The sequence below is a fragment of the Montipora capricornis genome, chromosome 8, assembly GCF_036669925.1.
Source record: "Montipora capricornis isolate CH-2021 chromosome 8, ASM3666992v2, whole genome shotgun sequence".
NCBI classification, from domain to species: Eukaryota; Metazoa; Cnidaria; class Anthozoa; order Scleractinia; family Acroporidae; genus Montipora; species Montipora capricornis.
The window spans coordinates 17,607,270-17,623,277 of NC_090890.1; the positions used below are offsets into that span (position 1 = coordinate 17,607,270).

The 16,008-nt window shown below is 38.9% G+C and overlaps 1 protein-coding gene across 1 annotated transcript in view; it reads right to left on the reverse strand.

Annotated features, from left to right (window-relative positions):
- The window catches only part of LOC138059020 (ankyrin-repeat and fibronectin type III domain-containing 1-like), a 213,514-nt gene that overhangs the window by 50,118 nt on the left and 147,388 nt on the right, over nucleotides 1–16,008 (reverse strand). Inside the window, 2 exon segments of the mRNA XM_068904513.1 lie at nucleotides 4,056–4,173; nucleotides 4,293–4,451. Coding sequence (XP_068760614.1) covers nucleotides 4,056–4,173; nucleotides 4,293–4,451 — 277 coding nt within the window.

A 16,008-nucleotide genomic window follows, 5' to 3' on the forward strand; every position in this document is an offset into this window, starting at 1 on the left:
GCAGGAGCTTTTACATGTCTCTTTTACATGTCTCTAATTACTCCAGCAGATGGGCGTTCCACAAGCACAGAATCTACTCCCTGAGTTAAATAATCGACAAATTCTCGTTCACTTTCATCACTTTGAACAGGAGGGTAGTGCAAACCAACCATAAGAATGACACTGTAAGGTCTTGGGGTTTGTGGAGGTTCAATAAAAGCCAGATAACTTCTTTCTCGTTTCTCTCTAAATCAGATAGACGAGTGCAGTGTAGAGATGAAGCAATCTATACCAAAACACCACCTCCTGGCGTTGGGCGGTCAAGACGGTACAAGCAGTAATTACATCCAATATCTATTGCTGAGTCAGGAATTTCGGAAGACAACCAAGATTCCATAATTAAAACAGCAGAAGCTGGTTAAGACCAATAATGCCATGCAGTTCGTCCAACTTGTTTGAAACGTGACATATATTAGTCAAAAGTAGAGAAGGGATAGCAATAAGAGTTATCGTCTTTTTCTGTTTCGTCACAGGCAAATGCTTCACTTTAATAATATTATTTTGGTTGCACTTCCTGGGGCGTAAAATTGAATATTTAATGTGCCGTTATGGCACTCACCCCTATTCAGTGGCCACCCTCGGTAAAATAGAAAGTAGAATTGGTCTGAAACTTACTTGAAAAAGTCAATTTATTCAAATGCAAGCATGCTTATTGTAAAGACTTTTAACAGCTGTTTTACAGTCACAATAAAACGTTTAAAAATTGCACAACAAGAATGATAATAATAATAATAATAATAATAATAATAATTTATTTCACTTATAAAGCGCAAATATCAATTGGGTTATTTTCATTTGCGCTAGAACAACAAGAACCAGGTAAAGTTAGTCTATAAGGACTTGTATACAAATATAAGAAATATAGAAATATCAATCGTACAAATGAAATTTTAAGGAAATCCGGTAATGAAGTCTTGATGAGAGCCATATACTGTAACACTTACGTACAGTTGTTACAAAAGTTACAAAACGGGAAACCCGGCAATAAAACAGATCCTAATGCCGTGGCAATTGTGCTTCCAGGTACATGTAGGAGATCTTGTGAGGAAAATCAAGTAGAAAATGACTATTAAGTTGATGGACATGATGGTGATACAGCTAACTAAATTCAGAAGCATAGCAACCATATCACACACATACCTCCACAATCCAAAAAAATAAAATATTTTAATTATTAATTAATTTGTTAATTTATTGCTGCCGATAGGCAGCCTTCACATTCTTGAAGCCATCGAGAAATTTTGGTTCAACAGTTCGACCCATAGTTCGCATTAAGAAACAGCCAATCAGAAATCCTGTTATATGGCACAGTCTAGCCAATCAGCAGCTGTCTCATAAGGAAAATTGACATGTGCTTGCTCAGCGGAAAATCCTGCTCGCTCAGCGGAAAATCGCATGTGCTTGCAGCAAGTCATAAATACAGTTGATCACAATCAAGGTTTCGCTGTTTACAAGTGAGTTTTGGCACTTTCCGCTGATCTATTAATATAGCCTAACATTGTTACAGTCTATTACATGTCGCGTTACACAGTGTCACTGTCACTAATTGTTTTAACGATCAGTTCATGAACCAGTCATTGCTGTTATACATGTAGTAACTGTTGTTACACCACAGTGACTGTTGCTACACCAAGTATTTAGTTTATTTCCACGTTGCGCTAGATGGACAAAAGAAAGTGTCACTAATCGTTTACATGTTGCGTTAGACAGTGTTACTCGTTACAACTTCTGTTTTTGTTAACCAATATATTTCTTTTCCACTTTTAGCAATTGCTACAAGCATAATCCCAACAAAAGCCCTAGTCACACCAATAGTTACTTGTTAATGTTATATTTAAAAAAAAAACATGTAACCATGTCATTTTGCAAATAAAATAAGTTATATTTTTAATGAAATTCTCATTGTCGTATTTGCATTCAAAAACACCTTTAATGGCAGCACTCACTTCTCGATGAGAACTGCTAGTTTATCTAATATTCCTGTCGTAAAGGGAGATGTCTTGCCCTGTAGCCACATTTACAGCTGATAATACACTAGTCTAATATTATTATATGATCAGTAGTTCCAAACGTTGATAAATAAACAACAAAGTTAATGAATAGTTAGTGTTTTTTCATGCTTTGATTTATGAAACTTTTCCCTGGAAAACATAGGAAATGGCATATCAGAGGCCCTAAAAATAAAAACCCTAGAGGCCTGCCCCTTCGGAACTTGCTTTACTGCGCCTTCCTGTACGTACCTAACTGGAAAACTGCGCTATACTCCTGAAATTTCCTAAGAGAGCAACCAATAATAGGAAAGCAGTTGTTAACGGCAAACACGTCAATAAAGGAGGTGGATATGGGTTAGAAGTTCCATGTAAATACTTCATCACAGGAGACAAATTTCCCATTTCATGGTTGAAAACAAAGCTTGAAAAAGGATTTGAACTCAAACAATGGATTAGACGTCTTTTTGGCACGCTATACACTGTATTTGTATTTTTATGGTCGGTTAAATTGCTTAGTAGACATGTAATCATAATCACGAACAGAGAACAATACATGTGTTTTTAATGTATTTATTAGTAGTCACTTTCTACTTCGGATTCTTATCTGTCATTACCTTATGAAAAACAATGCCAAACCATGTGTATTTGGGTGGATGCTGATAAAAAAACAATAGAAAACCTTCATCTGGACGACCAAAGGTGGCTGCAGTCTCTTAACAGGCGTGGCCGCTTAATTTATAATTATAAGGGGCTTAATTTATAATACTCACAACTGAAAATAATTTTGGGATTTTGGTAACTGGCCACTTAATAAGAGGTGGCCGCTTAATAGGGCTCGACTGTAGTGAATTAATTAATTAATTAATTAATTAATTAAGCAAGCTTAATTTGTACGGTAATAAATTTACATTAATTTGTAAGATCATACAAAACACTTTAAAACATGAGCTTTTCCCCAAGCCTGTTGGGAGAATCGCAATAACATCGTGAACTGAAAGGAGGGATTTTACTGCTTCAATTTGCTCCTCTTTCAAGGCTACTGTTTGAGGAAAGCAAGCTAAACATTGCTGCAAGCTGTCAGATATAATAATAATAATAATAATAATAATAATAATAATAGCACATGTAAAAACATATGTAGCCGAGCATGAGAGATCGACTAATTGGCGAGACTAGAAATCAACTGAAAACAGATCAAACCTAATGTGGATTTTTGAGGTGTGGGGAAAGAAAAACCTCTTGGAGCAGAGTAGAAAATCAACAAACTCAACCAAAATATGATGCCGACTATGGGAATTGAACCCGGGCCACAGTGGAGAGAGGCGAGTGCTCTCACGACTATGCCAGCCCTGCTCCTTTGATATATTGTAATTATTTATTGAAACCAAGTGTCAAGCTTGTGAATAATGCGTTGACAACTTGTTGTCAATGCTCCAGGATTAGCCAATCATATTTTTACATTGTGAGTGCAATGCAAGAGTCAAACTCGATAGTCAAACTCGATAGTCCCTCTTTTCATTCGCTCCTCTTCGAATTCACATTTTGCATGGCCAATTTTTCGTATCTGTCTTCTCCTGGTGCTTGACTCATTGAGCAATGAAAGATAGACTGCTTGTAGACTAGGTTTGAAGAAAGTGAAGATACCGTCATCCAACTGGTGTCATATGACTCAACATTTGCATTTCTAGTGCATTATCAATGACATGTAATCAAATTATTGATTTAGAATGTCATATCCCCACATTTTTATAAATGGAGTTCTTGTCCTTTGTGTCGAAATGTGGGGATATGATTAATCAATTTGGCTCATAGGCTCATTACGATAGTAAGCACGCACAACAACAGATACGCAGAGCTCAGAACAAATGCCAAAGAAATTAGCAATCCAGTTGTAAGTGCTTTTTTCATCACATGGCAACAACTTTGTTATGGAACTACCTACATGCAAACCAGCAAGAGGGGTTTATCAGCATAACAAAGGGCGATTTTTAGAATGCAACACAAACAGTCAACACATAATTTCACCTTTTTAGATGTCGAGCAAATTTGGGTGCTGAGTGAAACAGTAGATTTGTGTATTTTGTGAGACTTTTCTTCATCACAGATTTTCGACTTGTTCTTGGGGAAACACCACAGTCAGAAGCTGCCAAAAAAAAATATATATGGAACTGAAAGTCTTTCATGCTGAACGTTTTTCCTGATAATTACACAGTGCAGACTGAAGGGGTATCATCAATTTTACAAAACGACTGACTGTCTCACCCGTCTGACTTCCAAAAGTATTACTGCGCGGTCTGTGTGCCACCATAGGTCGAAATGGTGAGAAATCTTCATGGCTTTGCCAAACCCGCCCAAACAAATCATCAATGACATTCAATCGACCTTGGAAACGAGGTTTAGAGTCGTCAACTTCATGCCATGCTGCAAAGAAACAAAACAAACTGAGTTTGAAACAGTCAGTACCTAAGTAGTAACACTGGCTATAATGTTAATAATACTAATTAGTGTATCTCTCCACGTATAGGCTATCAAAAACACTGGCTACTTGAAATTGAGTGATATATACTGATATATTTATGAACCAAAAAATTAAATTTTATTAAGTCTTGGCTATCCCAAATCTTATCTGTTGGTATGTTGGAGGTTCAAGGTTACATGGAATTACAGTATCAGATAAAGTTGGTATCCAGCTTGGAAGGTTGAAGACTCTAGTCAGTTACTGACCATAGAGTTCTTACAAAGTAATCAAAACACTCGTCCATGGAGAATGAAGGGAGGATTTCGTCTTTTACATTGAAGATCTTTTTGACGTAACCCCAGAAATAATAATAATAATAATAATATATAAATATCTTTTATACTCTAATAATAATGGTAATAATAGAATCTTAAAGGTGGCTGGACGTGTAGAAGAACAGTTGACAGGTGTTAAGAGAAGTAAAGGTTGAGGGGAAACAATGCCTTGGTGGAAAAAGTGACCCACCAATCTGATAAACGAATCGAGAAAAGAAATTGGAAAGCTTGAGTCCTTGCAGAATACCATTTAAAATAAACACTTAAAAGCTCGACTACATGCACAATACAACACCCAAGTAAGGGGTTATAAAGTGATCATTGAAAGATTGAAACAGAGAGTAATCGCAAAAAGCCAAAGAATACAACAATATGAGAGCAGAGTGGAGCAATACCATCAAAACAGACCCTTTGCACACAATCGAAAGAGATTGATTGACCACCTGAAAGGCATAGAAAGAGATGTCAACCGAGCTAACGAAATCATGCAGAGGCACCTTGACAGTTTTGGAAGGAAATCTGGGAGAAAGATGTTAAGTATAATGAAAAAGGCAATTGGATAGAGAATGCTGAGAAAAAAGTGGGAAAAACTACTGAGAAACAGGCTGATTTTACTGTGACAATGGAAATATTAAGGAAATAGGCAATCAAGCTGATTTAAATTTGAATTTCAATGAATCGCGATGGATATAAATACAGTGTAAATGTAATTCCGTTAGAAAAATACAAAACAGAACTGTAGAGTTTAAACTACATATGAAGAGTTTAAACTATATATGAAGTTTGAAGGGACCAAGGACGGACAACCCCTGGATGACATTTTCATTGGGAGAAAAACGTTATATGCCCTGAGCAGGATTTGAGCCCACGTCCCCCTGATTACTGGTTGGGTGTGATCACCACTACACTATCAGAGCAACCATGCTGGCTACATGGCCAATCTAGATAGGGAATGGGATTTCAGGTAGTTATCCCAGGACATTGTTTTTCTCCAACTACATGACACTGGATCGACAGGAACGACGATTCACAGGCGGACAAGAGAGAAGCAGACAATTTGTATACAAGTTAAGAGGGTCTCTCGAGCCAACAGCGCATCTCTCTCCCCCAGGAGGATCACAAATGGTTTCACAGTCCAAGCCTCGGTGAAATATAGTTAATTAATGAAGTTTGAAGGAACCAAGGACGGACAACCCGTGGATCCCACTGGTAATCAGGGGGACGTGGGCATAAAATTTTTTTCCCCAATGACAATATCACAAAAATTCCAGTGTCATCTAGTTGGAGAAAAACAATGTCCGGGGATAACCACGTAAAATCCCATTCGCTATCTAAATTGGCCATGTAGCCAGCATGGTTGCTCTGATAGTGTAGTGGTGATCACACCCAACCGGTAATCAGGGGGATGTGGGTTCAAATCCCGCTCAGGGCATAAAAAGTTTTTCTCCCAATGAAAATGTCATCCAGGGGTTATCTGTCCTTGCTTCATTAATTAACTACATTTCACCCAGGCTTGGACAGTGAATCCATTTGTGATCCTCCTGGGGAGCAGAGATGCGCTGTTGGCTCGAGAGATCCTCATATATATGTGGTTCGGCTGGGAATTGAACCCGGGTCTTCAGATTACTAGTCGGATGCCTTCACCACTCGGCCACCAAACCAACCACACTGGCAACGTGGCTGTATATTAACCTTATTGCGGCTGGGTCCAGGGAGACAATTCAACACACATTTTCGGCAAATCAGGATCGCCTCACTACCCCCCAGTCGGTCAGCTATGCACGGTCCTATCCCCTTAGAGAATTATCATATAGGGTGGGAGGGGGAATCTGGACAACTGATTGCCTGCAATAAGGGGATAGGACCGTGCATAGCCGATCAACTGGGGAGTAGTGAGGCGATCCTGATTTGCAGGCAATCAGTTGTCCACATTCCCCCTCCCACCATATATGATTATATGTATATATAAAATTGTTATGGAAAACGAGGACGGACAACTTCGAGCGAAGGAAAATATATACAGTAAAAATTCTAAAAATGATAAAAAATTTAATAAAAAACGTTTCGGTCTGTGACCTTCATCACTGATGAAGGTCACAGACCGAAACGTTTTTTATTAAATTTTTTATCATTTTTAGAATTTTTACTGTATATATTCTCCTTCGCTCGAAGTTGTTGTCCTCGTTTTCCATAACAATTTTAAATTATCTTCTGGAGGTTTGGACTGTGAATCCTTTTGGATCCTTCTGGCGCAGCATCTCTGTTGGCTTGAAGCATTTTAACTTATTATATATATATATAATTTTTTTTTTTTCTGGATGATTTATCTGCTGTTTTCCCTTGGTTTTGCACTTACTTCCCTTTTATTTTTGGCGTGGCTCATATACTCTCCGTTCGCATGCTATCCTTTGGCACACGCGTATGTTGTCCTTTGGCACGTGCAGATGTTACAGAAGTCCTTTGTAAATACGTAACCTTGAAAATTAAGCGCAATTGTTCCACCAATGATTTTTTGCAAACTAGATGTGAAGAATACAAAGGGTATCTTAAGTCGCTAAATCACCCGGCAGAATTAGCTGACAATTAATTTAAACAGTTTGACAAGGCTCTTGAAATTCCAAGATCTGAACTTTTAAGCAAAAACGTTAAAGCCCACAAAAAACGTTTTTCCTCTGGTTCTCGATTATAATCCCATTTCATTAGGAAGCACTTATGTTTATTAAGATCTTCACCTCAAATCACAGAAATTTTTCCAGTTAAATCTGTTTTCCCTGCTCACTGTCGAACCAGAAGTTTTAGCACCATCTAAATTTCGACCAAGTGCTGCTGCTAATCAGATGGTCAATGAGGGCGGTTGTTTCAGATATGACAAAAACAGATGTGACTTGTGTAAGAATTTCCTATTTCAAGCTTCTAAATTCCAAAGCTCGGCCACAGGTAGGCATTATTCTATCCGACAAAAGTTGTCCTGCTCATCCAAAAATGTAATTTATCTTGCAACGTGCCTTAAATGTAATTTACAAAATGTGGGTTCTACGTCCACTGAGTTTAAAAATTCGATTTTGCAACCATAAATCCAATATGCTCAACAATAGAAGAACATGTGAATTGGCAGTACCTTATAGTAGTTCCCAACATGACATTTCTCAAATGAGTTTTATCATCATTGAGCAAGTTATATCCTTCAAAAATACATCACATTTAGACCAGTTATTGCTTACCAGAGAAGCCTATTGGATGACACAATTATTCACAATTAATCCGGGTGGCCTTAACAGAAAAAAGTCATATTAACTATAGCAATTAATTAGACTTTTTCAGATGTTCTGGTTTCAAAATGAACTGTTACTTGTCCACCTTCTATTTATTGATTAGTCCTTAGTACGTTTGGCTTTACCACATAACTTTTTGTCACTTGCTTTTATCCTATCGTTATTTTGCTTGTAATTCAAACCTTTTGTCTCTTAAGTTTCTTATATAAGCTTGCACCTCTGATATGCACAACCATTGTAAATAGTTTTTAGATTAGATTATTTTAGATAGTTAGTTTTTAGATTTTTTCATGTTTATCTGAAGAAGGCTGACCAGCCGAAAATGATATTAAATCAAGTCGGTCTTCCCCCGGAAGACATTTTTCATTGGGAGAAAAACTTTTTATGTCCTGAGCAGGATTTGAACCCACGTCCCCCTGATTACAGGTTGGGTGTGATCACCACTACACCATCAGAGCAATCATGCTGGCTACATGGTCAATCTGGATAGTGAATGGGAATTACGAGGTCATCCCGGGCCAATGTTTTTCCCCAACTAGATGACCCTGGATCAACCAGAACGATGATTCACAGGCGGACGAGAGAGAAGAGGACAATTTTGTATGCAAGTTACGAAGGTCTCTCGAGCCAACAGTGCATCCCTGCCCCCCAGGAGGATCACAAATGGATTCACAGTCCAAGCCTCGATATAGATATGAATTCTTGAACTCGGTTTGAATGTATTTTCAGAGAGTGCTCAACTCTTAGAGGGGTATTTACAATAATACTAAACTGGTTTCAAGACTTCAGAGTTAGTTCATCGTTTAATTACTACAGCTCTGATTCGTATGGCCAAAAGATGACCACACTCATCAGGTAATCTTAGCGATCGACTGTTAAATTACAGAAACTGGCAATAAAAGCTGGATTACAGTTGCTATGAGTCAAAAAAAGCGTTATTGTATCATCTAAATTGTGTGATTGCTAACTCATTTCTCTTGTTTAGACTGCAGAGATCCTTTTTGCAGATGATTATAAATTTGAAACCAGTTTATTATACATATATATATATATATATATATATATATATATATATACATGTATATGTATGTGTATATATATATATATATATATATATATATATAGAGAGAGAGAGAGAGAGAGAGAGAGAGAGAGAGAGAGAGAGAGAAAGGAGAGAAACCCTGACAATGCACACCCCAAATAATCATATTTTTAACTGAATAAATGTGTGAAAGAAAATTTGCCCTGAGCGGGATTTGAACCCACGTCCCCCCATTACTAGTCGGGTGTGATCACCACTACACCACCAGGACAACCATGCTGGCAACACAGCCATCGACGATGTGATTTACGTGGTTTAAGGTGTGGGCCTCCCGGGAGATTTTCTTTCGAGGTGACAAAGTAGGGGAGCCTATAACTTCACTTGAAACCCAACCAAGGATCAACTTAATGATGCATGACCGTAGTCAACTTAGCGGATGACAAGGAAGGATCCTAGAAGGATACAGGCTAATTTTAATTTTTAGAGAGAGTGTAGGAGAGAAACCCTGACAATGCACACCCCAAATAATCATATTTTTAACTGAATAAATGTGTGAAAGAAAATTTGCCCTGAGCGGGATTTGAACCCACGTCCCCCCATTACTAGTCGGGTGTGATCACCACTACACCACCAGGACAACCATGCTGGCAACACAGCCATCGATGATGTGATTTACGTGGTTTAAGGCGTGGGCCTCCCGGGAAATTTTCTTTCAAGGTGACAAAGTAGGGGAGCCTATAACTTCACTTGAAACCCAACCAAGGATCAACTTAATGATGCACGACCGTAGTCAACTTAGCGGATGACAAGGAAGGATCCTAGAAGGATACAGGCTAATTTTAATTTTTAGAGAGAGTGTAGGAGAGAAACCCTGACAATGCACACCCCAAATATATATATATATATATATATATATTGCATGCCCAATGTCAAAAGCATAATCGACAAGCACAATAAGCGCGTGCTAAGAACGCTAGAACCCAAGATAGCTAATGTAGAAAGATCATGCAATTGCAGGAAAAAAGACCAATGCTCCCTTGACAACCAATTCTTAACAAAGGGTATAGTATATCAGGCAAGTTACCTCAAGCGAGGGAAATGAGACTTACGTAGGGCTAACTGACACCGACTTCAAGGCTAGATTTGCCAACCATAACCAGTCCTTCAGGAATGTGGTGCACAGCAACCAGACAGAGTTAAGTCAATATGTGACCTCTCACGCGAAAACGTACACTAATGGTTTTCCGTTGAATGGCTAAAGCCGTTGGTTACCCATTGGGTACCCATTGTAGGCGTTGATGAAAGCGTTGAAGGCGTTGGAAAAGCCATTGGGCTTTTTTCTTTACCTGTTGAAGGCATTGAAAAAAGCTGTTGGGAAATTTTCTCCCAAACCGTTGGAAACGTTGGAAAAAGCCGTTTGGTTCTTTTTCCCTTACCAGTTGAAAGCGCTGAGAAAAGCCGTTGGGAAAATTTGTCCTACCCATTAAAGAATCCTAGCCGCACCGTTTTGGAGCGACTTCAGAATCAATACGTTGGCACTTCCAAATTTTGAAAACAAAGTTCCGATTTTAGGTAGATTTATTTTATCAAAGATGAGAATAACAGCATTAATTCAGTGCATCCATTACTTCATTAGCTACTGTAGTTGCAAAGTAAAATACAACAACTTATTATTTTATCCAAAGAAATGTAGCATTTCAAGTTGTTTTCAAAGCCGAAGTAACGATACATTCCAAGCAGTGCGTTCATAAGAGAGCTCTTTGCTATAAATATGATAAAAGAGTTCTGTATCATCAGTGAAGATGCCGAGGGGGCAAAAAAGCTCGCGAGAAACTCCAGGCAAGTGGTTAAGTTAAACAAATATTTTTCAGTTGAAATTTGCAATTGGTAAGTTCAGCATCATTCAATCACATTTAATTTGACGTTCGCGCAGGATGGGTCTTCGATCTTTGGTCTTCGTTTTTGGAGTCTTTATTGTCCATTCTACCTATTAGTGTAGTTATTTCAGCTTGAAATCCGTCCAAAACTCGAAGCGCTCGACCTCAAATAATATCGAAAACTCCAGCATTGGGAGCTCCAAGGATGCATAGCGGGATTTTCGTATACCGGCTTTAGATTGCTTTAGATCAAGCTTTGATACATGCTTGCAGCCGTCACGCCGTGTGCTCCTCTCTGATTGGATGATGATTTCTAATTAGCCAATCACAGAGGAGCAAACGTCGTGATGGCTGCACGCCGTCACACCAAAATCCAACTACGCTTCCTTGGAGTTCCGAATGCTGGATTTTAAAATTTTATTTGAGGTCCAGTGCTTCGAGTTTTGGACGGATTTCAGATACAATGGCATGAAAGGAAACCTCTGGGTTTCAGCTTGCTTGGTGCGTGATTTGAAACCTGTGCGACGTTTAGTTTGTCCATCGCACATGCAAATAGTCTATTCGTCATTTCAATCGGCGACACAGAAAATCTTTTGCTTTATTCTTCAGAGCATGGATTCTATGCAAGAACTCGTTTGTTTTTGCTGTCTTTTTAAATATTATGGCGTGTGACTTGTGAAAATAAATATTTGCAGCGTGCATGTTCACTTGAGGTTTTCACAAACAATTTTGCTTGAGTTGATGAAAATGCTTGAGCTCTAAACGTAACTGTGAATACGACTGGTGAAAGAAACTGGCTTTTGATAAAAAGAATACCGATTCAAACAGTATGTAAATTTCAGTCGAGAAGTTCACACGGCGTGATGATCGAGAGTTGTGTTGGTTGATTTACATCTCAACGTGTAAAAACATCTGAACTAGCTTTATTCTTAGCTTGATCGAGTGGATTCCATAAAAGACATTCAAAAAGCGTCATAAAGAGCAAGTATCATTTCTGGTGGCTGGTGAAAGAAACCATTAATTTTGATAAAATGAATACCGATTCACACGGTATGCAGATTTCGGCTGAGAAGTTGACACGGTGGTGATCGAGAGTTGCGTTGTCTTGAGTTCTATTTCATTTGCGACCTGATTTTCTACTTGCGTAGACGTCTGCTCTCAGTCACTGAAAATATCAAGCCAACATCATTTCGGATCATTTAATAAACCGTTGGTTACCAAAACTCCCCGTTGGTCTTCTTGCAAGTGTTTATCAACAGTGTTGAAAAGTGTTGAAAGCGTTGGAAATCATCAAGCACCGTTGAAAAAAGCCGTTCGGCTACCCGTTGGAAGTGTCGGTAAAAAGCGTTGGGAAAATTTTACAAACCGTTGGAAAAAAATTGCAACCCATGGGAATTGTTTGCGCACCCGTTGAAAGCGTTGGAAAACCCGTTGACTACCCGTTCGTTAGCCGTTGGATTTTACCCATTCAACGGAAAACCGTTAGTGTACGTTTTCACGCTGTCGGCATGCAAACAAATTCCTCTTAAAGAAATTGTAATTAAAATCGTAATTTACACGTGTGGTTAGCAGCATAAAATTATCATGTAAAAACAGTAATCCTGTAGAGATAGTAATCATTGTAGGATCCTGAAGAGTGGGACATGGTCCTACGAAACAATTTGTCGACCACGGAATGTAGTCCATTTTACCTGTAACTGTATGCACAGCTCTAGCTTCACTAGCTATTGAGCACTCTGCGAGGGCTTATTGGCAACTTACATTTAGTATATTCAGTATACTGATGATACTGATGAGTGAGATGATGGAGGGACTAAGAGACAAGTTCTGAAAATGGAAGGACCCGTAGGAAAATTTGTGGCCTGACTGAGTGAGATTCAGGCCCGATTTGGACAATAGAGCTGTTTTAAGGCAAGAACTGAGCGAGACAACCATTTTGTCCCGCTTGTACGACTGAGCCAGACATTAGTCTGGTTTGATTATCGCCGATAGTGCGGCGTGAGTGAGTGAGAAAAATTGAAAACCCAGTTTAATCATTTACGCCGCTGTAACGAGACATTTGTCAGGTTGTATTATCAGTGAAACTGAGGCTGCTCACTTGTTATTCGATACATAAGTGATCCCCACTTGTTATTCGATAAGAAAAGATTAGTAGAAGCTTTCAAAGCAATTTATCCCTTCAAAAATGCAAATCAGAAACTTAACTCTGGCTGTCGTTCCAATGTATTATACTATTTGCTGTATTTCTGTACGTGCAGTCCGTCCCCGTGGGTAAAGGTGACCAAACTATTCTTTACCGTGCTGAATTTTGAGCTAAAATACGCATATGCCTGGATATTTTTTCCAAGTGATTCATTTAGCGTGATACCCACCCGTATCCGTCAATTCTTTTCAACTGGCTCTTAAATATACCTGGGAAATTTCCGAAACTTCATTGGCTTTCCTAGATATCAAAGTTTCTATTAGTGGCAACGTGCTATGTACCAGTGTGCAATACAAACCTACAGATTCTCACAGTTATTTGTCGTATTCATCGTCACATCCATCACGTCAAGAACTCCATTCCTTATTCTCAATTTCTTAGACTTCGACGTCTATGTAGTGATGACTCTGATTTTTCCAGCAAATCAGAGGAGATGTGCCAGTTCTTCGAAAAACGTGGCTATCCTGTCTCTGTGGTCAAAGCGGGCCATCATCGCGCCCAACAATTTGTTCGACAGTCATCACGACAAACGTCACAAAAAGATAAGAATGACAGAATTCCATTCACCCTCACTTTCCATCCTCATAATCACGCAGTCAAAAGTATCATTCTTAATAATTTTACATTACTCCAAAATAATCCCGAAACTGGTAGAATCTTTTCGCAACCTCCACTTATTTCATTCAAATGCGACAAAAACGTAGGCAACTTTTTAGTTAGAAGCGCACTCAAAACTAACGAGCAACCCGGCACTTTGAAATGCGCGTGCTCACAATGCAAAACTTGTCTTTTCATTGTTAACACTAGCAAGATATCGGGACCTACAGTACTGTGCAAAAAGAATGCAAACGAATTTCGTCCAATTTCGGTTATTGTTCTCTCGAAATTTCGGCGAAATTTCGGTGGGAAAGGTGTGATTTTTCCGCCGAAATTTCTTCGAAATTTCGCTGAGCCACACGAAAATTCGAACGCAGGACGAAAATTCGCAAATCTAACAACGAAATTTCGTTTGGAGTTCGTACGTACTGAAACGAAAATTCGCAAATCTAACAACGAAATTTCGGTTGGAGTTCGTACGTACTGAAACGAAAATTGAAGAACTTGACATTTCACAGTGTAACAGCGCCTTTAATCGAAATATCGTAATCCTAAAGCCGCGGCCACATCAGCGATTTCTGCTCTCGCTGGTGATGCATTTTTTTCTAATTTGGTCACGTCGCTAGCGCGCGATGAAAATCGCAATTGTAGCCACTCTTGAACTGGCAACGCGACAGCAGAAAAAACCGTTGAAAAAAATCGCGAGAAATTGATTTAGTTGAATTTCTCACGATTTTTTCAGTTGTCGCGTCGGCAGTTCAAGAGTGGCTACACTTGCGATTTTCATCGCGCGCTGGTGACGCGACAAAATTGAAAGCAAATCGCATGACCGTCGCGAGCAAAAAATTGCACGTGTAGCCGCGGCCTGAAACGAAATTTTGTAAAGTCTTGGTTAGTGTTTCGCATTTTAATGAATGAATGGAATCAACAACTGTATTTCTTCTCTCAACCTTGAGTGTAAACACGACCGGAATGAAACTGTAGACAAGCATTACAAGCGATTTCGTTTCCTTTATTCAAGTGATACTTTGTCAATAAAAAGACATAAGATTCTTGGTACGCCCGATGCATCAATCTTGAGACTCCAAGAATACAGCCATAGACAATTTAACATACCATTAACCTACAATAGCAATTCTTCTTGGTTTTCACGTCACGCAAGTACCACGCAAAGAAAAAATAAAATCGCTTACCATTCAATAAATTAAGTCAAGAAATTGAGATGTTGTAGGAGATTAATAAATCATGAGCATGTCAAAGTTTTAGGGCTGTGCGATGATCCAAACTCGAGTTATTTGGCAATAGACACTTCTCATGACATATTGGTTACTCAGAACTCGAAAACACATGGGCAATCGACACTTTCGTGACATAATTCTTAGAAGCAATCCAGATGTCATGCATTGACTGAATTAGAAAGGGATTGTAAAAGCGCTTCCTTTACCATGACTAATCTGCCCGCTTAAATAATTTTATTGTCATCGAAGCCACCCGAGAGGAAGACGGATTGGAGAGACAAGCGAGAAGGAGGACATACTCGCTGCGAACTTTCACTATTTCGCTATGCCACGACGAAATTTCGCTATGTAACGACGAAATTTCGCTATGTCACAACGAAATTTCGCTATGTCACAGCGAAATTTCGCTTGAATATTCGCGCGGCCGTTGCGAATTTTCATTTTGATTGAAACAATAGGCTTTTCGAAAATTCGGCGAAGTTCGAATGAAATTTCGTTTCGCCCGAAATTTCGTTATATTTCGTCGAAAAGTAGCGAAAAGCGCGAAATTCGTTTGCATTCTTTTTGCACAGTACTGTAAGTGATCTGTTAAGATCACTGATCGTTTCACATGTACCTCCGCAAATGTCATTTATTGCATAACCTGTACGTTATGCAATAAATTATACATTGGCGAGACAGGTAGATGACTAAGGTGACCGATTCCGCGAACACCTTCGCGATGTTGAGAAGAATGACAAGAATGCATCTAAGCCAGTCGCTCGCCATTTTAATCTTCCTAACCACTCCAGAAACACATGGCTATCTGCGGCCTTTCCCTACATCTAGGTACGACGGAAAGCCGCAAGAATCTGGAACAAAAATTCATCTTCCAAATCGGCACCCTTAATCCTCACGGTATTAACGAACGCTTTTCATTTAACTAATATATTCCTATTTTTCACGTAGCCATGTTA